The 22,584-nt window shown below is 42.5% G+C and overlaps 1 protein-coding gene across 2 annotated transcripts in view; it reads left to right on the forward strand.

Annotated features, from left to right (window-relative positions):
• KIF24 (kinesin family member 24) overlaps nt 1-22,584 on the forward strand; it is an 83,288-nt gene that overhangs the window by 58,366 nt on the left and 2,338 nt on the right. For both annotated transcript variants that reach the window (XM_024560222.4, XM_045195137.3), the window contains 5 exons: nt 3,173-3,294; nt 4,171-4,276; nt 13,859-13,930; nt 15,642-15,751; nt 20,136-22,373. In XM_024560222.4, coding sequence (XP_024415990.2) covers nt 3,173-3,294; nt 4,171-4,276; nt 13,859-13,930; nt 15,642-15,751; nt 20,136-22,373 — 2,648 coding nt within the window. The remainder of the gene's footprint in view (nt 1-3,172; nt 3,295-4,170; nt 4,277-13,858; nt 13,931-15,641; nt 15,752-20,135; nt 22,374-22,584) is intronic.

Raw genomic sequence — 22,584 nt, forward strand, 5'->3', positions numbered from 1 at the left:
GCATCAACTAGGTTGGCTTTCTCCTCGTCGCTTAGTTCTTTTTCTGGAATTTTGATCTTTTCTTTCATTTGGGCCATATTTCTTTGTCTCAGCACACCTATTACATTGTAAGGGACAGAGCCTTAGGTATTTACCAGGGCAGGTCAACCCACTTCTCTGTGTTGTGAGGTTGTATGTGGGGGAGGGGTCAGAGAGGGAACAATGCCACATGCTCACCTTTTGTCCTGCTTTCAGTCACTTCTCTTGCTTCCCACAACCAATTTGGGCCCTTCTGGTGCTGATTCCTGGGTGGATGGGTTTGTATACATTCTAGGACCCTGTGGGTCCCTCCAATGGACTCTCTTGTGAAACTGGGTGTTTCTCCTACTGCCACCAGCCCCATGGGTTTTTACAGCTAGAGGGTTTTTTTGTTGGGTTTTGGGTTTTTTTTGCTTTTTTTTTCTCCATGTGTGGTTGCCTCTTGTGCACCCCCAATTGAGTACCTGGCCCGCAACCCAGGCATGTGCCCTGACTGGGAATCAAACCAGTGATCCTTTGGTTTGCTCATGCTCAATCCACTGAGCCACACCAGCCAGGGCTACAGCCAGAGGTTTTGAGGCTTTTTGCCCCATGCCGGAACGTTGGATTACGTGGTCTGTCTCACTCCTTGGTTGTTCCTCCCAGTTTATCTGCACATGAATGTGGAACTGCGGGGTCCTCCAGCCTCTGCCTTGCACACATCTTCTCTGCCCCAGCTACCTGTTTCCACCCCTCCTACCAGTGTGGATGAATGTTTCTTCTTTAACTCCTTGGTTGTCAGACTTCCATACAGTTTGATTTTCTGGTAGTTCTGGTTGTTTTTTTGTTTTTAAATTGGTTGTTGTCTTTCTTTTGGTTGTGTGAGGAAGCAAAGTGTATCTACCTATGTCTCCATCTTGGCCAGAAGCCATATGTGGAGATTTAAAAGATCTCTCTTGTCTCTTCATGGCATTTATAAAAGATGAAACAAAACTGTGAGAACTCTGAAACTCTAGGAAGAAATGCACCAGAATCTTAATTCTGGAATTATGGGAGGTATATATTTTCTTTTTCTTGTATTTTCTAAGTTTTCCACAGGAAGCATGTCTTAATTTTATAATAAAAAGTTTGATAAAAAGAACAATATAAATCTAAAATGTTCTGTTACTATTGCATTGTTACCATATATGTAAGCATGAAGTCAGGGTTATTGGGAGAGGCTAGGATGAGGAAGTGCATTTAAAGTGGAGGCTTCAAGCTCTGGCTGGTGTGGCTCAGTGGGTTGAGAGCCGACCTGTGAACCAAAGGGTCACCGTTTCAATTCTCAGTCAGGGCACATGCCTGGTTTGCAGGCCAGCTCCCCAGTAGGGGGCATGTGAGAGGCAACCACACATTGATGTTTCTCTCTCTCTCTTTCTCCCTCCCTTCCCCTTTCTCTACAAAGTAAATAAAATCTTTAAAATTTTTTAAAAATCTCTTTCCTCAAATACACACTTGTTTGAAAAAAAATAAAATAAAATGGATGCTTCAGTCACATATATGGCTTTAAGTGACATTGCCAGCAACCAAGCTTATTTAGTAGTACTTTTCTTGACACTTGCCACACTCAGTATAAGGGATTATTGCTCTAATTTTCCTGATTAGCAGCAACATGCTATCCATGTAGTTGATAATCAAGTTTTATAAATTAACATGTTCTTCCCATTACAGAAGGATTTATTAGCTAGTCCCTTTAAACTTTTAGCAAGCTATTTACAAAATTAGTGCATTCACACTATGACTCTAAATTTTTTTAAATACAATTTTTAATTCACATATAATTAATGTTTAGAAACACAACTATTCCTCAGACCATGGAGGAACTTATTAAATTTTAAAAAGCACAAGCCCCTGCTTGTTAAGTTATTTGTGGCTTATTGTGGAAGTTTGACCCTCAACTTATAGACTCTTAATTTGCAAACTAGCTATGTTCAATACAATAGAAATTAAAATTATGAGAGATGGAGAAAAATTAGATAGGACTTTCAATCCCTTAATTTACTGCAATATAAAAAAAATTATCATCAGTGCCACACAGTGTAGTGGGAACCACTTGGGCTTTGCAGTCATACATACTGGATGTGGAATTCGGTTCTGCCACACAAAAGCTGTTTATGAGGAAATCAACCTCTGAGTTACTCCTCAGCTATAACTGGGCATGATGATCATACTCACCTCACATGAGGCTGTTGTGAGGATTCTATCAAATAATATATTTATTTAAAAAAGATTTTATTTATTTTTAGAAAGAGGGGAAGGGAAGGAGAAAAAGAGGGAGAGAAACATCAATGTGTGGTTCCCTCTCACGTGCCCCTCACCAGGGACCCAGCCTGTAACCCAGGCATGTGCCCTGACTGGGAATTGAACCGGTGACCCTTCAGTTTGCAGGCTGGCACTCAATGCACTGAGCCACACCAGCCAGGGCTCAAATAATATGTTTAAAGTTTTTCACCTTTTTGGTTCGTAGAAATTAATACTCCTTCCTCTATCCAAAGTAAGGGCAGCATGCTTATATATAGCTGTTTTCAGTGGCTAGAGGCCAATCCTGAGTTTTACTTCCTCCTTCCCATTCCCTGAGGCCAGAGGGTCCCAGGTTTGTCTTTATTCCTATTTGGAGGGGTATTGCTCCCAAGGGAAATCATGGGCTCATGGCAATTACAATAACTCATCACTTCCTTGTTCCCACACATCAAGCCTGACCCATTTATGACTGCATCCTGGTGGAACAGGTGGATGTGATCAGTTATTCCGTGGTGCACATTTCTGCCCTTTGCTTCAATTACTAAGATAGATGGGTATTATGAGACCTTGCTTTGGAGCTAAGTTATGCCTTAGGGATTTTTGTCAGGCTAAATCCATCAAAGATATTTTTTAAAAATATATGAGATCAAGAAGTAAATTAGCTTTCAAACTATTGAATGTTCTCCCCCAGGGTTAGTATTCCACGTTGTTTTTATTGCTGTTGGGTACTTACTCTGTATGATTTAGTGTTTAGACAGCTTTTAACATGAAGGGGAAAACCTGCAGTGTACTGACAAAGTTACATGCCTGTCTTGTTGCATTCAGCCCACTCTTAGGAGTTAGAGGGCTTTGTTTACTCCTTGGGGATGTCACCCTATGGGTTTTATTTTTTCAGGTGATTCTGAAGGGCAGCAAGGAGCGCAGCACCGGGGCCACTGGAGTTAATGCAGACTCTTCCCGCTCCCATGCTATCATCCAAATTCAGATCAAAGATTCAGCCAAGAGGACATTTGGCAGGTGAGCTGGAAATATTTAAGGAATTGCATTGTCTGCATTTCCCTAATGTGACTTTGAAATATGTGTTATCAACAACAGGACACTCTGCCACCATGGAGTCCTTTATTTCAGGGATACAGAGTAGAGTTGTTAGCCCTGAAATAAATCATTGTATTAAAGTGCCATCAGTTGATTAACCATGAAGTAATGGCCTATTGTTGGTCAACCCTGAGTTATTAAAAGGAATATCGATTGCTTCTAACGTGAAACATGGTATCAGCAGAGGAATAGCAGAGAATGCATCTCAGAGAGCTTACAGACCAAAAAAAGGAAAATTAATCCATCCTTCTTAAAAGAAACCATAAGACAATTGGGTACATTCATTGCTTCTCTGGTGCTATCTTAGCAAACTCTGCCACACTGATGGATGAGCCTATCTCACTTCTGAATAATGAGTCTTTTTCTTCCTTTCTCCTTTGTCTTTCTTTCTCTCTTTGTCTTTCTTCTTCCTCTTTTTCTTTCTCTCATTCTCTCATTCTTTCTTTCATTTTTTTCTTTCTTTCTGGTAAGCAGTCCCCAAAAGTTTCTTTTTAATTATCTAAGTGGTCCCCTAAGTGATTTACAGTGTGATCATTTAGCCTTATGGGAAGAATGTTTTATTAATTTCAGTCATACTTTCTCACAAATGATTAAAACCAATGGAAGTGTCTGGGTGAACAGTGCCAGCAGCAGCAGACAGAGCAGAATCTTGTAATACTTTTGGAAAGCTGACAGTAGTGTCTTTTTTTCCCTGAATACGGGCCAGTGTTAATTTCTTCTGGCTGTCACAAAATGCTGACTGATGTAAAAATAAACCAAAACCCCAAAGAAGTCATCCCTGCTGTCTCTTTTCTCTAGGATCTCTTTCATTGACTTGGCTGGCAGTGAAAGAGCAGCAGATGCCAGAGACTCAGATAGACAGACAAAGATGGAAGGCGCAGAAATTAACCAGAGTCTTCTGGCTGTAAGTTGTTCAAAAGCTTTAATCAAAAAATCCTTCTTGAGAGATTTTGCCCCTTGATACATGCAGGCAGAGTGGGTGAGGGTGGGATGGAATCAACAAAAAGGCATGCTCTTGTCTGGCAGTGAATTGCAGGGATGGAGATGGAGGCTGCCAATAAGATTCTCAACAATTCTAGACAACCTTTCCCTTCCCTCCCTGTCTCTTCTTCGCCCTCTGGTCAATCCCTGCCTCTTAGAAACAGAGAATTATTTCCCCTCTCATCAAGTTTTAAAATTGTATTAATTTTCAAACATACAAAAATAGAACAAAGAGTATAATAACCTCCCAAACACTAGTCACCCAGCTTCAACATATGAAAAACCTGACCAGTACTTTCCTTTCCCTAGTTGGATTATTTTAAAACAAGTCCTATCATCATGTTATTTCTTCCACAAATATTTCATTATGTGATAAGATTCCTATTTTTAATATAATTGTACCACTATCATACGTAAAGAAATAATTACTTAATGTTATCTGTTATCCATTAAGTATTATAGTTTCTTTAGTTGTTCTATAAATGTCTTTTAAAGGTTGCTTTGTTCAAATCAAAATGCAAATAAGATCCTTGGATTGCTTTTGGTTGATACGTCTCTTTTATTCCATATAAGTTCTCTCTCTTTTTTTTAAAGATTTTTTATTTATTATTTTTTTTTAGAGAGCGGGGAAGGGAGGGAGAAAGAGAGGGAGAGAAACCCCAATGTGCGGTTGCTTCTCATGCACCCCCAACTGGGGATTTGGCCCACAACCCAGGCATGTGCCCTAACTGGGAATCGAACCCATGACCCTTTGGTTCACAGGCCGGCGCTCAATCCACTGAACCACACCAGCTAGGGCTGTCTCTCTCTCTCTCTCTCTCTCTCTCTCTTTTTTTTTTTAAATATCTATGTATTTGTTTAAGAAAACTGGGTTACTGTCCTATAAGATTTCCATAGTCTCGATTAAGCTGACTATATCCCCATGTTGATGTATAAAATGGTACTCTATCCTATATATTTTCTATAAAGTGGTTGGTTAAGATCTGTATTTGTGCTGTTCAATAGACATGTAGTCACTAAGCTACATGTAGCTATTGAGCACTTGCAATGTGAGGAGTCTAAACTGAGACCTACTCTAAGTGTAAAATACACACTGGATTTTGAAGCATGTAAAGCATGTAAAATATCTCAATATTTTTTCATATTGATCACATGCTGAAATATTTGTGAATGTATCAGACTAAACTATATAATTAAAATTATGTATTTAATATTATAATTAATATATGTTAATGTAGGTACTAGAAATTTAAAATTACATATATGGTTTGCATTCATAGCTCACATATTTCTCTTGTGTAAGTGCTGATTTAGAGGGTTGGTCAGATTTAGGTTCTATCTTTTTTTGGCAAGAATAATTTATGGATTATTCTTAGATTTCTTATAGGAACACATCAGGAGGTACAGAATGTCTGGTTATTTCTTTTTGTGATTTTGAAAATTAAGAAAGATTCAAATGTTGTCAGCCTAATTCCTTCATTATGAAGTTTTCCATCAATCTTTTTTCACCTGATGGTTTTAGCAGCCATTGTTGAGCATCATTTATATCCATTGTTTCATTAGGGATTCCAGAATGTCGATAGTCTAATGCTAATATTCCTTCTGTACTTATAGCCAGAAAAAACTTTTCTTCAATTCTCTGATTATCCTGAAATATAGTTCATACAGAGGAGACAAGATAAATGCTTGATTCTTTGCCTTTACTCACCAGTTTTCAGAATGAGTTGGTGTCTTGGTAGCCTAAACAAGACCAATGAGTTTGTTGTTGTTGTTTTTGTTTACTTTTGGGGGGGTTTTGTATTACTACAAACTCATTGTATGTCATTGTAATCATTCTTTTTGCTACTTAAATTGTGTATCTTTGGCTAGTAGGAACCTTTTCAAGTATGTTCTTGTGTCTCTTTGACCCAATCTTACTAGTTCCTGATGGTTTCCTGGCTTTCTGTTCTAGGCTTCTAGGTTCGTCTTTTACATTTCCTTTCCCAGGTTTGAATCAGCCATTTATTCATCAAGCCTTGGTTTCAGAGAGAAATGATATTTAGAGACCATTTAGGGGTACTAAGGGTGCTTACCCCCACTGGATTAGTCCTTGCTTCTAGATCTTTTTGATGGACACAACTAGATTTTTTTTTTAAGGAAAATATATCAGGGATTCATACTAATAAATTAATTCAAATTAAGATTATAGGGTTTTCCCCAAAATACTAATTTGAAAGCATATATGCATTCCTATGTTCATTGCAGCATTATTTACAATAACTAAGATATGGTAGCAACCCAAGTGCCCATGAGTAGGTGAGTAGATAAAAATGTTGTGGTACACATGCACAATGGAATATTACTTGGCTATAAGAAAGGATGGGATCTTACCATTTGTTACAGCATGGATGGACCTAGAGGATATTATGCTGAGTGAAATAAGTCAGTCAGAGAAACAAATACCATATGATTTCACTTATATGTGGAATCTAAAGAACAAAATAAACAAAATTGGAACAGACTCAAAGATACAGAAAACAGACCAATGGTTGCCAGAAAGGAGGACTGGGTGAAAAAGGCAAAGGGATTAAGGAGTACAAATTGGTAGTTACAAAATAGTCACAGGATATAAAGTACAACATAGGGAATATAGTCAATAATACTGTAATAACTATGTATGGGGCCAGGTAGATACTGGAAATACCAGGAGGGATACTTTGTAAAGTATGTGATTGTCTAACCACTATACTATACACCTGAAACTAATACAAAATATTACTGAATGTAAACTATAATGGAAAAATTTCTTTACATTTTATAAAAGCTACAATGATGATAAGTAGCAGTTAAAAAAGATTATAGGGTTTTTGCTTAACAGTTTGACTTTGTATTTCTCTCCCTTTTATGCTAGAACTCTTAAATCCTAAAACATTAATATAACCTTATTTGCTCTACTTTAATATATATATTTCAAAATAATGCTATTATTATTACTCATAATATGACTACTGAATTCAAATTAAGATTCCTTTGCAGTTTCCTGTTTATCCTTAGGTTGTATCCCACTAGGGATATACAATCCTAATATTATGTTGGGAAGTCACTTGGAATAATTCTTCACTGTGTGTTGAAGCTTATCAGTTTCATATTCAGTTAAAGTAAAAATTATAAAACAAGGCACCTTCAGAGAAGTCTGGTATCCATCCCTGTCCCCTCAACTCTTACTTTCCTCCTTTTCAATAATCATTTTTCTACCTATGTATATGTTTGTATTCACTCCTTTTTCTCAGGGAAAAAAAGGTAGCATTGTGTAAACACGGTTCTGCACTTTGCTTTTTTCCCATTTAATAGTATCCTAGAGCTCTCTCCATAGCTGTCTATAGAGGTCTTTCTTCTTCCTTTTTACAGCTGTAATAGTGCTACCTGTGCCCCATTATTTAAGTCCTTTCGATCAGAACTGAAGTCTGCACCTGGGCACTTTATTTCTAGACCTCATAAGGAATAAATTGGGAGGCTAAGAGAGGTGAAAGAAAAAAAATCAGCATTTTTAAATAATTTTTTTAAAGATTTTATTTATTTATTTTTAGAGAGAGGGGAAGGGAGGGACAAAGAGAGGGAGGGACACATCGATGGATCATTGCCTCACGCACACCCTCAACTGGGCACCTGGCCCGGAACGCAGGCATGTGCCCTGACTGGGAATTGAACTAGCAACCTTTTGGTTTGCAGGCCAGTGCTCAATCCACTGAGCCACACCAGCCAGGGCCTTTTTTAATATTCAAATAGTTTTACATTTACAGAAAAAGTTGTAAAAATAAATACATACCATTCCTTCACCCAGCTTCTCTAATGTTAGCATCTTACATAGCATAGTAAAATGATCCTAAATCAGGAAATTAACATTAGTGTAATGTTATTAATTAATCTACAAACTTTGTTTGAATTTCACCAGTAGTCTCACCAATGTCCTTTTTCAGGTTCAGGATTCTAAATATATTACATTTAGTTGCCATGTCTCTGTAGGCTCCTCAGTTTTTGACATTCATAGTCTTAAACCTTTGTAGAATGCTGACCAATTATTTTGCAGGAGTCTGTGAATTTGGGTTTGTCTGATGTTTTTCCATGATTAGACTGAGGTAATGACTTTTTAATGAGAATACCACTGAAGTTGTGTCCTTCTCAGTATATCATAATATGTGTTGTGGGAAGTCATTATGTTTTATTACTGGTGATGTTAACCTTGATAACCTAGTTAAGGTGGTTTATACTAGGTTTTTCCACTGTAAGGGTACAATTTTTTTCCTTTGTAATTAATAAGTATCTTATGGGGAGATACTTTGGAACTATGCAAATATCCTGTCTACATGAATGGATGTCTAATTTTAGCATCCATTGATGAATCTTACCTGCAGCACTTACTCTGGTGTTTACTTGATGGGAATCTCTATTCCCATTATTCTTTCTATATTTATTAGTTGGAATTCTGCTGTAAGAAAGAGCTGTTCTTTCTCCCCAATTTATTTATTTATTAGATTATTTATATATAACAGTAAATGGATATTTTTTTTATTACTAGAGCATAATCCATTTTTATCATTATTTATTTTGTTGCTCAAATTGTCCCAGATTTGGCTATTGGAAGCTCTTTCAAATTGGCTTCTTTAAAAAAAATTTTTTTTTAATTTATTTTTAGTGAGGGAATGGAAGGGCAAAAGAGAGGAAGAGAAACATCAACGTGTGCTTGCCTCTCACTTGCCCCCTACTGGGGACCTGGCCCACACCCCAGACATGTGCCCTGACTGGGAATGGAACCGGCAATGCTTTGGTTCACAGGCCAGCACTCAATCCAATGAGCCACCCCAGCCAGGGTCAGATTTTGGCTTCTGTATCCTTTTGACATGCCCCTTCATTGTTTGAGCATCCTGTTGCTTTTTGGTACTACAAGATGTCACACTCTCATCTTGTACTTTCCCACCCCTAACCCTGAAGTCAACCATTTCTCCAGGGAACCTCAGAACCAATATATTTTGAGTACTTACTATAGGATGATCAGTTTAGTGTTCACAGCGACTCTGTGAAATAAGTTAATCAAGTTCTCTTGTTCCCACTTTATCGTTGAGCATTCTGAGGCTTGGATGGGTTGAGTGAATTAGCCAAGGGTCCACAGCCTCTAGCTAGAAATCTGTAATTCTCATATTTAAAACTATGGCCCAAGAATCAGCTATGGAACCTGAGAAGGAGTACCTGTGAAGTCATACAACCCTTTGGGGCTTGACTATACCTATCTCACGTGGGCAAAATAGCAAGTGAAGGGGCCTGGGAACAACCCATCTATAATAGAATCAAAATCTTGTAATCCATAAGGTACACAAAGGTGCCCCTTGTTTCTTTCCTGTGTATTTTACTTGGATATTCTAGTGTTTAGTAAAGTATACTTTCCATTTCCCAAGACCTCATAGGAATTGATGGCCACCCTTAGACTTGAATATATAAGGGGTAGTTAGCACTCAGTGTCATGTTTTGGTTACCTGTTCATTCTGGAGAATGTTTTCGGTGCTAAAGTTTGGGGATATTGCACTGATTTGAAATAAAAGAGGAAATTGAAATTCCCTTGTACCTTCTTATACCCTGCAGCTTCTTAGAGAGGGGTTAGCTGCAGGCATGTGTGGTTGCAGTCAAGAACAGCCACAGCAAACCCTCAAAGCCACTTACCTGTTCTTGGTGAATTCCTAGCATTGACACTTCCAAAGGATTCCTTCCATTCTCTTTCCTCCCATCCTTTTCATTTACTGCCTTGTAGCCTAAATGCATGACTCAGAAATAGATCTCTCCTCCCTCATCTTGTCCCACCCCCGGAGGTTTGCATATACAAGTCTCTGCTGGCACTAGTGATGCCCGGTGAGCATTTATTTGATGGCTCTGCCCAGGAGCAAGTGACTTGCTCTTATCTTTGGGTCACATCCCCTGCTTTTTTAGAATGAGGAGGTAGGCCTAAGTGATTCTCAGTTCCTTCCCAGCTCTGACTCATTCTCTGCCCCATTCAGACAGCTTATATCTTTTCTTTCTTTTAAATTATATTTTCTTGATTATGCTGCTACAGATGTCCCAGTTTTCCTCCTTTGCCCCTCCATCACTCCCTACTTCCTCAGGCGACCCCCACCCCTTTGTTCATGTCCACGGGTTATGCATAAAAGTTCTTTGGCTACCCCCCATTTCCTATGTTGTACTTTACATCCCGATAGCTATCTGTGACTACTAATTTGTACTTCTTAATCCCCTCACCCATCCGGCAACCATCAAAATGCTCCCTGTATCCATGATTCTGTCTCTGCTCTTTTTGTTTGCTTAGTTTGTGTTTTAGATTCAATTGTTGATAGGTATGTGTTTATTGCCATTTTATTGTTCATAATTTTGATCTTTTTCTTAAATAAGTACCTTTAATGTTTCATATAATAATGGTTTGGTGATGATGAACTCCTTTAGATTTTTCTTATCTGGGAAGCTCTTTATCTTCCCTTTGCTTTAAATGATAGCTTTGCTGGGTAGAGCAATCTTGGCTGTAGGTCCCTGCTTTTCATGACTTTGAATATTTCTCTTTTTTTAAGTATTTTTTATTGATTATGCTATTACAGTTTCCCTAATTTTCCCCCCTTCACCCCTGCTCTGTCCTGCCCCCCAACCCTCCAGCTTTCCTCCCCCCTTAGTTCATGTCCATGGGTCATATATGTAAGTTCTTTGAGTCCTCTGTTTCCTATACCATTTTTATCTCTCCCCATCTATTTTATGCCTACTAATTATGCTTCTTCTTCCCTGTACCTTTTCCTTGAAAATTTCTTACCAGTCCCTTCTAGCCTGCAGAACTTCTTTTGAGAAATCAGCTGACAGTCTTATGGGAACTCCTTTGTAGGTAACTATCTGCTTTTCTCTTGATGTTTTTAAGATTCTCTTTTTATCATTAACTTTTGGCATTTTAATTCTGATGTATCTTGAAGTGGACCTCTTTGCAGCTCTTGTTTGGGACTCTTTGTGCTTCCTGGACTTGTATGTCTATTTCCTTTAGCAAATTAGGGAAGTTTTCTTTCATTATCTTTTCAAATAGATTTCCAACTTCTTGCTCTTTCTCTTCTCCTTCTGGTGAATGTTGGTGCACTTGAAGTTGTACCAGAGGTTCCTCCCACTATCCTTGTTTTTTTGGCTTCTTTTTTTTTCTCCTTATTGTTCTGATTGGTTGTTTTTTTCCCTTATGTTCCATATCATTGCCTTGATTCTTGGCTTCATCCATTCTACTGTTCATTCCCTGTAAATTTTTCTTTATTTTCATTAGCATATCCTTCATTTCCTCCTGAGTCTTTTTTATGCTTGAAGTCCTCACTAAGTTCCTTGAGCATCCTTATAACCAGAGTTTTGAATACTGCTTCTGATAGATTGCTCATCTCCATTTTGTTTAGTTCTTTTTCTGGAGTTTTGATCTGTTCTTTCATTTGGGCCCTATTTCCATGTCTCCTCATTTTGGCAGCCTCCCTGTGTTTGTTTCTGTGCATTAGGTAGAGCAGCTATGACTCCGTGTCTTGGTAGCATGGCCTAATGTAATAGGTGACCTATAGAGTTCAGTGGCACAGCCTCCCCTATCACCCAAACTGGGTACTCAACGTGTGCCCTCCATGTGGGCTGAGTACACCCTCCTCTTGTAATTGAGCCTTGATTGCCATTGGCAGGTCAATGGGAGGGATTTCCCCAGGCCAGTCAACTGCAAGGACAGGCTGTGACCACTGACCAACAACCTTTGTCCCCCCGTGGAGGATCAGCTGTGCAGGGGCAGGCTAGTGGTGTTCCGACATGGTCTGTAGCTGTCCGCTGGGTGCATAGGCTCTGGGGTTTCCTGAGTGGTGCAGGCCAGGGTCAGCCACCATCTGTGTTCCACCTGGGGCCTCCCAGCATGAGCTACAAAGCAATCTGAAGATAGTAGCTACTTATTCTGGGCTTTGCAGTTCCCAGGCGAAGCCAAACTGTGATCCAAATCTGGCTGATGCTAGTGCTGGGCCTGGGGCTTCTTAGCCAGAGCAGGTTCTAGGGGCTCACTGAGGCTGGATGTTGCTTGTTTGAGAGGATTTAGGAAGATGTGAAACTGAAACCAGCCATTCGTATGGAAAAGCCACTGGTAACAGCTTGGGTGGGTCATAAGTTGGGTGGGGTGGAATTCCTGGGCTTCACCAGGGTGGAGCAAATGGTGTGGGCAAGGTTGATGGAGTCTTAGGTATGGCCCCCTCCTGCTGGCTCTGTGGCTCTGTGCAGGGGGCGGGGAGGGCTCAAAAAGGGAACGATGGCCTCTGCCTGCCTTTCTTTCTGGAAGAAAGCTGTCCCCCAGTTCTCACCCTGATGCCAGTCACTTCAGTTCCTCCCCATATGCCACTGGTGCCTTTCAAGCTGCTATCCCAGTGCTGGAGGTCAGACGGAGTGAGTCTTTGAGTAAGTCTGTGTGAGGGCCCTTTAAGAGGAACTGCTTGGGAATACAGCAGTTTCTATCCCTGACTCAAACCCATTGGTTTTTATAGCCAGAAGTTGTGGGGGATTATCTTCCTGGCACTGGAACCCAGGGCTGGAAGGCATGGTGTGGGGCTGGGGCCCCTTGCTCCCGAGGTATCCCTCCTGAATTTTTATCCACCACACATAGGTAAGGGTCCAGCCCGTTTCATGTCTCCACGTCTCCTACCAGTCTGGATGGATGTGGTGTCTTTAGTTCCATAGTCATCAGACTTCCATTCACTTGATTTCTGATGGTTCTGAGTGACGGTTGTTCTGTAGTTTAGTTGTAATTCTGATGTGGTTGTGTGAGGAGGTGAGCCGTGTTTACCTACACCTCTATCTTGATCAGAAGTCTCAGGCAACTTATAGCTTAACTTACACTTGATCTACAGTGATAGGTGTGCACATGTGAGTGGGAAAGTGAGAGCAGTGGCACAGGTATTTTTTCTACTTTAAATGCTTCTGTAGTTGGGAAGAGTGTGAGAAGAGGAGAGAAGAGCAGCTCGTGAGCCGGAACTGTCACTGTATAAGCTTAGACTTGGGACCTGTGGAAAGTGCTTGAGTCTGTCTGTTCCACACTATCAGGGCTAGTCACTGCTTTTAAGTTGGGGGTCCTTATGTAGCACAGCTAGCACAGGGTGACGTTTCACAGTCTAGCTTTATTTTTCTTATTATTTTTTAATCCTCACCCGAGGATATATTTTCATTGATTTTAGAGAGAGAGGAAGGGAGAGAGAGAAAAATATCTGTTTGAGAGAGAAACATTGATTGGTTGCTTCGCAACCTAGGTATCTGCTCTGCCCAGAAATCAAACCCAAACCTTTTGGTGTAAAGACAACGCTCCAACCAGCTGAGCCACCTGGTCAGGGCTAGCTTGATTTTTTTCTTGTTGAACAGGAAACTACCAGGACATTTGACTTCTCTTTGGACTTTCTTTTGAAAAAAGAAAAATGTCTTCTGTTACTCTCTCATTGCATGTGACATTTGATGTGCTCGTTTGCAGCTGAAGGAATGTATCCGCGCACTGGATCAGGAACATACCCATACTCCCTTCCGGCAAAGCAAATTAACTCAGGTAAAGCTAAATGTGAGCTTCGAGTTTGTTCTGATTCACTCATTTGTTCCTTTTTCCATTCACGTGTTTGTTCAAGCATTCACTGGTAGCAAGGCATGATGCCACGCCACAGGGTGGGGTGGGGGTGGAAGAAAATCACGTTCCTTCCAGGAGCTCTCAGTCTAGGTGGCGAGAGGGGCATCTTCACGCAGGGAAACTTGCAGTACGAGGCAGCTGGGCTCCCATGGGGGCAGTAGGGCTCTTCTGGTCATTACCTGACAGCTTTTTGCTTATTTCTAATGTAAAGAAACCTTGTCGAGTTAGTGGAGTCTCTGAGCCTTTGAAGGAGGTGTGGTGCAGCTGTACTTGGTACTTTCTTAGCTGTATAACTTGGACCACTGTTTTGATGCAGGGAATAATGGCTTCAGATACAAAGAATGGTAGGCTTTTGATATGTACTGATAGGAGAGATGGCCAAAATCTATAGTTTAAAAATATGAAATGAGAAAAACTACACAGAAAAATTAGGCATGTTAACTGGATTATTTTGAGTGGTAGAACTGTAGGTAATTTTTTCTTATATTTTTTTTGTCATGGAAAATGTGCTTCAGATTTATAAACAGGAAATACCAATAAGGCAGCATCTGTAATGGCTGCAGAAGATGGCCCATAGACGGTCTGCCTAGGCTCAATGAGCTGTGAAGACAGGTACGGATGGATGTCCTGCTTCCTTTCCTCACCGAGTGCTGTGCACAGCAGAGGACAGACTAGGTAGAGGGTGGTCTTGGCGAAGATCTTCGCGTACTGGGAGAAGTTTTCTCTCTCTGCAGCCAGACCAGCGACTCCACAGAGGCTGGGGTAGAACCTATAGTGACACAGCTCCTTGCTAGGCAGAAGTGGTGACATATGGGTTAGATGTGTCTTCTCAAACATGATTTCAACCAGGGACCTATGAGACCCTTCCTACACGCAATGAGCCCTGATTCTGACATTTGCTCTATTATTTTTTTAAAACAAGTTCCTCATCCCAGAAAATGTGTGTCTATTTAATTAAAATAATAATGATAATTCAAACAGTACATACAAGTACAAAGAAGATGCGGAAAGGTTCCTGAAAATCCCACCTCCCAGTGGCAATCACTGCTACATTTTGGTGAACATCCTTCCACGGATCCCTCTGCCCTGTATCCACACGATGATCCACATATAGAGTTATGCAACTAACTCTAAGATGGTTTTAGATCTTTCCATGCACGTAAGTGCAGATATACATAATTATTTTGAATGGTTGTATTGTATTCAGTTTATAATTACCTGGTTTGTGCCATTTATAGATCTTTAGATTTACCAAACCAATAGTGTGTACATTTTCTACACTTTGATACATATTACCAAACAGCCCTCCCAAAAGCTCGTACCAGTTCGTGGTACACAGTACTTGGGCAGTTTAGCAGGGTATCATGAATCTTTATTAATTTTATGGGTGAAAAAAGTATTAGTTTTTTTAGTGGTCTGTTTGCATTTCTTTAATTAATGGTGAAGTGAGTACTGTTTGGTTTGGGGTTTGGGGTTTGTTTGGGTTTTTTTGTATTTATTGATTATTTGTTTCTTCTTTTGTGAATTGCCTTTTTGTAGTCAGGGGAACTATGGCCCAGTGTCCTGCACGCACACAATAAGTAGTCAACATGCCCTTTGTTAGTTGGTTCATTGGCCCGCCTTTTGTTTTGGATAGGTCCTGAAAGACTCTTTCATCGGCGATGCCAAGACCTGTATGATCGCCAACATCTCACCAAGCCACGTGGCCACTGAACACACTCTGAATACCTTGCGCTACGCTGACCGGTGAGTCCCTCCTAAGTGGCAGTTCATGTGTGTGTGTGTGTCTGTGTGACACACACATAGGGATCTGACCTTGAGCTCCACAAGCCTATTCTTGAGGAAGTGATCATACCACCAAGGTTTTGTGCAACTGGTCATTTGAAAAATGTGACCTGGTAGACCCTGACATGGTACAACTGTGAATGTGACAAGAGGAAGGTGACACATGCCCTTGTTCAGGAGACAACTCCATCAGTAGCTTGTAAATGGCTAATAGGAGATGAAATATTTCTCTGGGGTGGAGTCATCCCACTAACCTTAGCCCTGATTGTAAGGGATAGAATACATATTGTTTGTCAAGGCAGAAGCAAGTAGAAAAGGCCAACCCAGACATGTTACAGAAGGTTAAACTGAGGCCCAGAGAACAGCAAGAACTTAAAAAGGGCCCATTGGGAGTTGTTGACATAGCTTGTACCTCTCACCCTGTGGTCACATGTGTTTCCTATGTGGGGTGAAAATGCTTTTATTACCATCCTTTCCTCTTGCTACTTTGCTGCCTGGTCCTATCTTACACTCTCCTCTTTAGTCTTCCAGAAGCTGTCTCAGAGGTTAACAGCCTATTTGAGGGAAACCTACTTTTTAATTACTGTTGAAAAATATTTAGTATCGGTGGCATTTTATGAAACTCACTGAAAAGGAAAGATGAGCTATCGTTTAGCTCAGACGAGAACGGGAGCCTTGATTCTCTTTCTCCACTGTGTCTCTGCTGCCCAGAGAACACTTGCTACCTAGTAGACGCACAATAAGTATTTGTGAATGAAAGGACGAGCACTTCCTGGGTGTCAGAGCTTGAGTGAGGCCCTCTGTGTACCTTAGCGCATTTAAACAGGAGAGATCATTTACGAAGTGGTTCCAAGAGTGGGCTGTGGGGTCAGACTCTAAGCCAATACCCTGCTTCTGTCACTAGCTAGCTGAGTGACCTCAGACAAGTTTTCAACTTCCCTGAGGCTCAGTTTCCTTCGCCGAAAGGGGATAATAATAGCACTTACCTCAGATAACAGATATGTGGAACCAATGTGGTGATATGCATGAAGAGCTTAGCACCATGCCCAGCATGTAGTGAGAATTCAATATATGGTAACTTTAACAATAGTAATATTAATAGGTTTCCCAAATAAATTTCCCAAAGGAGGCTTCTTTATTACATGGTTTCCTAATGCCAGCACACTAGCATTTCATGAACCGAGATCAGACAGAAGATGTGCGAGGATCCAAAATTGTTTCCAAAAAACCACTTTGGCTTGAAGTTCTTTTCCCCCATATAAACATTACTCAGCTTCAGCAGTTACTAGCTCTAAGCTGGTCTTGTTTCATAACCCCACCCAGGCCCCAAATAGTAGACACCATATCAGCTGCTTGAACTACGTCATTAGGAGCAGAAAACAAGATATTCCTCTCAGTGCTCAGTATGGAAGATGGAAGTAACTCTGTCATGGGGACGTCTTGAGTACAATTGAGAAATTCTTTGAAATAATTTTGGTTACAAAAAATAGGAAAAGTACAATAGAAAGAATCTTTCCCACTCAAAACAGTCTGATAAATTATTGAAAATAAATATGAAATCTCTTTGCTTTATGTGCTTAAATGAGGCCTGACTAAATTAATTTTAGGTGACAATCTATGCCCTCACAGGATGAGGATGATTTTATTGCTTATTTTAAAATTTCCCCTCTCTAATTTAAAATGTTCATCTCTCCACATACTAGGAAAATGCTGCTAAATAGTTCAAAAATAAAGTTCCAGCTGGACCCCTAACAGGTATGTCAGAAAAGAGTTCAGTGACAGAAGTGATTTAGGTAACAGGCAGAGTACATTGGAAGCATTTAGCATCAATGAATAAATTACCTATAAGATTCCTTTTGGCACTCAGGTTTCCAGAATTATTGACTATTACTCCTAGAAGGAATCTTGGTGTCTCTCTTAATGAAACTAAAATAGCTCAGATTTTAATAACAGGAAGTAACCTGGGACCGTTTCAACTTGCTGCACCACCTGTCAGCCCTTTCTGCGCATGCATGCCCTCCTACAGCACCTAAGCAAAGGCCCATCCGTGAACACAGTTCATGTCTTGCTACATATCTCTGCTTAGCTGTGTTACCTGCCTGCCTAAAAGGAAGATTTAAATCAAGTTTCAGTGTCAGGTTTACTATCTTGGTTTTCAGAAATGGCCAAAGTGGTCATTCAGCCCCCATTGAGGATTGGATTAAAATCAAAACAATGGAAAAGACATTTTCCAGGAGATCCCAGGCAGAAGTACTGCTCCCTCATAGGAGACTGTAATGCAGAATCTACAAACCACTGGAGAGTTACATTTTTACTTGATGTCTTTTATAATTCCTAATTTTTATAGTGTTTTGTGTTAAGTATCACAGACTAAGAGACTTTGATCTTGGTAACTGAATCCTAGCAGATACCTAATTCTGGATTTGTCTGTGCTCTCTAAAATTTCCTAGTGGATTCTATTTCTCTGTCTGTGGGGTGATTTTGCCTCCCTGGGGACATTTGGAAGTGTCTGGAGACACTTGGTTGCCGTGTCTGGGGAGAAGCACTACGAGCATCTGGTGGGTAGAGGCCAAGGGTACTGTTAAACATGCCACAGTGCTCAGGACAGCCCCCACAACAAGGAATTGCCTGGCCCCAAATGCCACTAGTGCTACAGGTGAGAAACTCTGGGAATAGACAGTCATTTTCCCCTTAATGGTATTGGCACAAGCTTGCTTATTTCTAGAGGGCTTTTGTTTCTTGAAGTACCCAGCAGGTTTGAGGGAACCTCAGAAGCCTGAAAGTAGGTGGTTTTCGGGTAAAGAGGGCTATTTGGGGGCCAGTGAGTGGGTGAGCTCCTGAGTGGCCCCCCCTTCAGGAATCAAGGAGTGGGCCCTACTTGTGTTACCAGAAAGGGGACCTGGCCCATTGTGGGTCTGCCTAGGGCCAGCTGGTAGTGTGTGGGTTCTTGACTTTGTGTAGGAAAGATTTCACAACACAAGTCCAGGTGACTATGAGGGTACACTTACTTATTAGAGCTGGAACAGTAAACAAGGAAAGGCTTAACGTAGAAGAAATAACAGGAGGGCTTAAATGGGGTGCCTTGGCTCTCTGGAAAAATCATAGAAAAGAAATGAGCCTTCATGGGGCTGCTTTAGCTCACTAGAAAAGGGAGGGGCCTTGGGGACAGGTTCAGGGGCCTGCCTGGGCCGAACTGTCACTGCCCATTGCTGCCCTCGTTACAAGGCTCATGGGGTCCCCCAGAGTTTAGGAGATGCATGTCTGTGGGAAGATGGAAGGGGAGGGGAAAGGTGTGGGCCTCCTACAGGGAAAGGGAGGAAGAGCTGGCACTGGGCCCTTCACCCTAAAAACTTTTAAGGGTAGAGATCTTAGGGGAGGCCCGAGGGGAAGATCTCAATGCATCAGCTTTTGGGGTGTGTCCTCTCAGGGCGTGGTCTTTGATTGGCGCCAGGGCAAGGGGTCCTTATTCAATGCGACTGGCCCCACATGAGGTTAGCTTGGCTTTCTGGGCCTAGAGCTGAAACAAAACTGAGGCCTAGATGTTATCTCCAGGGAGCAAAGGCCAGGGGAGGAGAGGTTACCCTAGGGGCGAGGTCCTTGTTTTCCCAGTTTTGTCTCCTGCCAGGTAGTCAGGGACATTGAGGGAAGGGGCTTGGGCCCTCCATCCTGATGGCCATCTGCTCCTGGCTGTGAACTGCTCGGCCAGTTTGTTCAGCTGTTTGTCTTAGTTCCCATTCCACTCGCCAAGGAGTATTCCTAGCTTCTGTCTTGCCTCACTTGGACGTAGTGCAGTTCTGACACTAGCTCCCCTGGCCTGTCCCTCACATGGGACTGTGGTGATTTCTAGAACTCTATGGAATGTTGGGTGCATGCTTATATCCTCAGAGAAGACATGGACTTTTTCTGTTCAAAGGAAGAAGCATGTCATGCTGAAGCAGAATCTCCCCATTTCTTATTCTCTCCCAGATTAAAAAAAATAACTTCCAATCCTCATAATACTTTTCTTTAAGTTTTGTTTTCTCTGAAAGCTGTATAAAAGGTATTATAGACCGTGAAAAGTCAGACGCCCTGGCTGGTGTGGTTCAGTGGATTGAACGTGGGATGTGATCCAAAGGGTCGCCAGTTCAATTCCCAGACAGGACACATGCCTGGGTTGCGGGCCAGGTCCCCAGTGGGGCCACATGAGAGTCAACCACACTTTGATGTTTCTCTCCCTTTCTTTCTCCCTCCCTTCCCCTCTAAAAATAAATAAAATCTTTTAAAAAAATCAGGTTGCATTCTGAATAGAACCTTTAAAAAAAAAGAACATGAAACATCACATTTAACATAAAATGGTTATTTACAGGGTCAAAGAACTAAAGAAAGGCATCAAATGTTGCACTTCAGCTGCCAGTCGAAACCGGACTTCTGGAAACTCTTCTCCAAAACGAATTCAGAACTCCCCTGTGGCCCTGACAGGGGACAAGTGTTCTCCAAAAAAAGTCAAGCTGGGGCTTCAGCAGTCACTCACAGTGGCACCTGGCTCCATGAGAGGGAAGGCCCACCCTCTGGCCAGCCACCCACCCAACATCCCTTTTGCTTCCGTACCTAAAGTCCCTGGTAAAAGGGGTGGTTCCAGAGGGAGTCCTCCTCAGGAGTGGGTCATGCAGACTAGCCCTGTCAAAGGAACCATGCGGTCTGGACATTTAGCCAAAAAAAAGGAGGAAGAGTCAGCTTCACTGGGCTCTGAGAAAAATCAAATCAGCAACAAAGCTGCCCTCGGGTGGGGAAGCAGGGCCCCTGGCCCAGGAGAAGGCCTGGTGCTTGGTAAGCTAACCAACAAGTACAAGAAAGTGCAGACTGTGCAGCCAGTGCAGAAGCAGCTCGTGTCACGAGTTGAGCTCTCCTTCGGCAATGTGCACCACCTAGCAGAGCACAGTCAGGGCGGCACGGAGGGTACGCTCGCCAGGCCTGCCTCCGACGCTTGGACAAACGTCCCTCCACATCAGAAGGAAAGGGAGGAACATTTGCGCTTTTATCACCAGCAGTTCCAGCAGCCACCTCTCCTCCAACAAAAGTTAAAGTACCAACCGCTGGCAAGGCTTTTATGCCAGTACAGACCCCAAGAGGGGCAGCTCCAGAATGAGACTCCTCCTCCCCTGCACTCTAATTCTGAGAGTCATGGAGGCCAAGCTGAGGACCTTGACGACAGCGATTTCAGTGAAGATTCTTTTTCACATGTCTCCAGTCAGAGGACCACAAAGCACAGGAACACTCTGGAGAATAGCGAAGGCTCATTTTTCCTTCATCAGAGGGAACAAGGTCCTGAGGAGCAGGTGGCCGAAAGGCGGCAGAGTCTCTTTTTTAGCCCCAGGTTGGATGGTGATGAGAAGGATCTAGCCGGAAGCTGGATATACTCCAGGGGTCCCACAGGCCACAGGAAAGCAGCAGTTGATCATGGCCACAGCCCAAGCAAGGTGCCCTCGGACTGCAGCAGAGAAGAGGACTCGACTTCCTCAGGGCCTTCTCCCAGAGACACGCTGGCAGAGAAGCCTTACTGCTCCCAGGTCGACTTTGTATATAACCAGAAAGGAGGCGGTGGCTCGGCCTCTGATCTCAGACAGAGTGCCTTCAGAAGTGAAGTTCCCGGGCAGGCTGAGGGCAGCTCACCGTCCCTGAAGGAAGATGGTTTCACTTTATCACTATCCCTCATTGCAGTTCCTGGATCCCCAGACCAAAGAGACACAGTCAGCACACCTCTGAAAGAAATCAGCGAAGACAGCCCGAATATGGCAACCAAAACAATGAAAAATAGTAACCCTTTCCGAGGAGAAGACTCCAGAGAAGAATCAGGCACATGCTCTGAATATGCTTCTGGACTGATGGCTCCCCTCACTGTGTCCCTCCTGGAGAACCCAGATGATGAGGGCCCCCCTCCCTTGAGTCAGCCAGACCAGCATTGGGCTGCACACAGTCTAGCAGGCACAGGGGGGCCAGGGGTGGGCCACAGAGGGTCACCTGGTGATGAAGAGGCAGTTCTGCCAGTGTCTTTGGCAAGTGGGCACCTGTGGCTATCGTCATCTCCCCCTGACAATAAGCCTGGTGCTGATCTTCCAGCTCTGTCCCCTTCACCCATCCGTCAGCACCCACCTGACAAGCTGCCGAAAAGAGAGGCTGACCTGGGGGAGGTCAACCAGAGCAGAGAGATTGCAGTCTTCTCCCAGCAGAAGGTGGCTAGTGAGCAGTATGATGCCGATGCTGAGGAGACAGAGCTGAACAGCTCCCAGGATTTCCTAGGAAAGCCCTTCTCCACCATACGTACTGGAGGACCCTACTGTGAGCCCACACCCACCCCACGAACAGGAAGCAGTGATGTGGCTGACCAGCCCTGGGCTCAGGAGAGAGAGCCTCTGGCAGGGCTTGGTTGGCAGGAGCTGGGTTTGCCCACAGACTCCATCAAGTTGCCCTGCTACAATGAGGACATCGTATGGCTCAAACACAGGCCAATCCAGAAGTGCTTAGCAAGGCCAGGCTCTCCCCTGATCCCCAGCTGCTCTCCCAAGACTGTCGGGACACTGCATCAGCCCACCCTGGGGCATGCACAGTAAGTTGGATTTTCTCCCTGAGACTTGAACCCCTTTGGCACCCCTAGGCCCACCCCAGCTTAACATTTTATCTGTTCTGGGAATGGCTATGGTTGGCTGTGTCAGAGCTGTTTGACTAGAGGAAGACTTGTCCAGCTTCTCAAGGGGGTCTGCCTAGGTGGATCTGAAATGAACAGCAGGAATACTGGAGCAGGCCTGCCAGAATGGATG

This window comes from Desmodus rotundus, chromosome 1 (genome assembly GCF_022682495.2).
Source record: "Desmodus rotundus isolate HL8 chromosome 1, HLdesRot8A.1, whole genome shotgun sequence".
Lineage (NCBI taxonomy): Eukaryota > Metazoa > Chordata > Mammalia > Chiroptera > Phyllostomidae > Desmodus > Desmodus rotundus.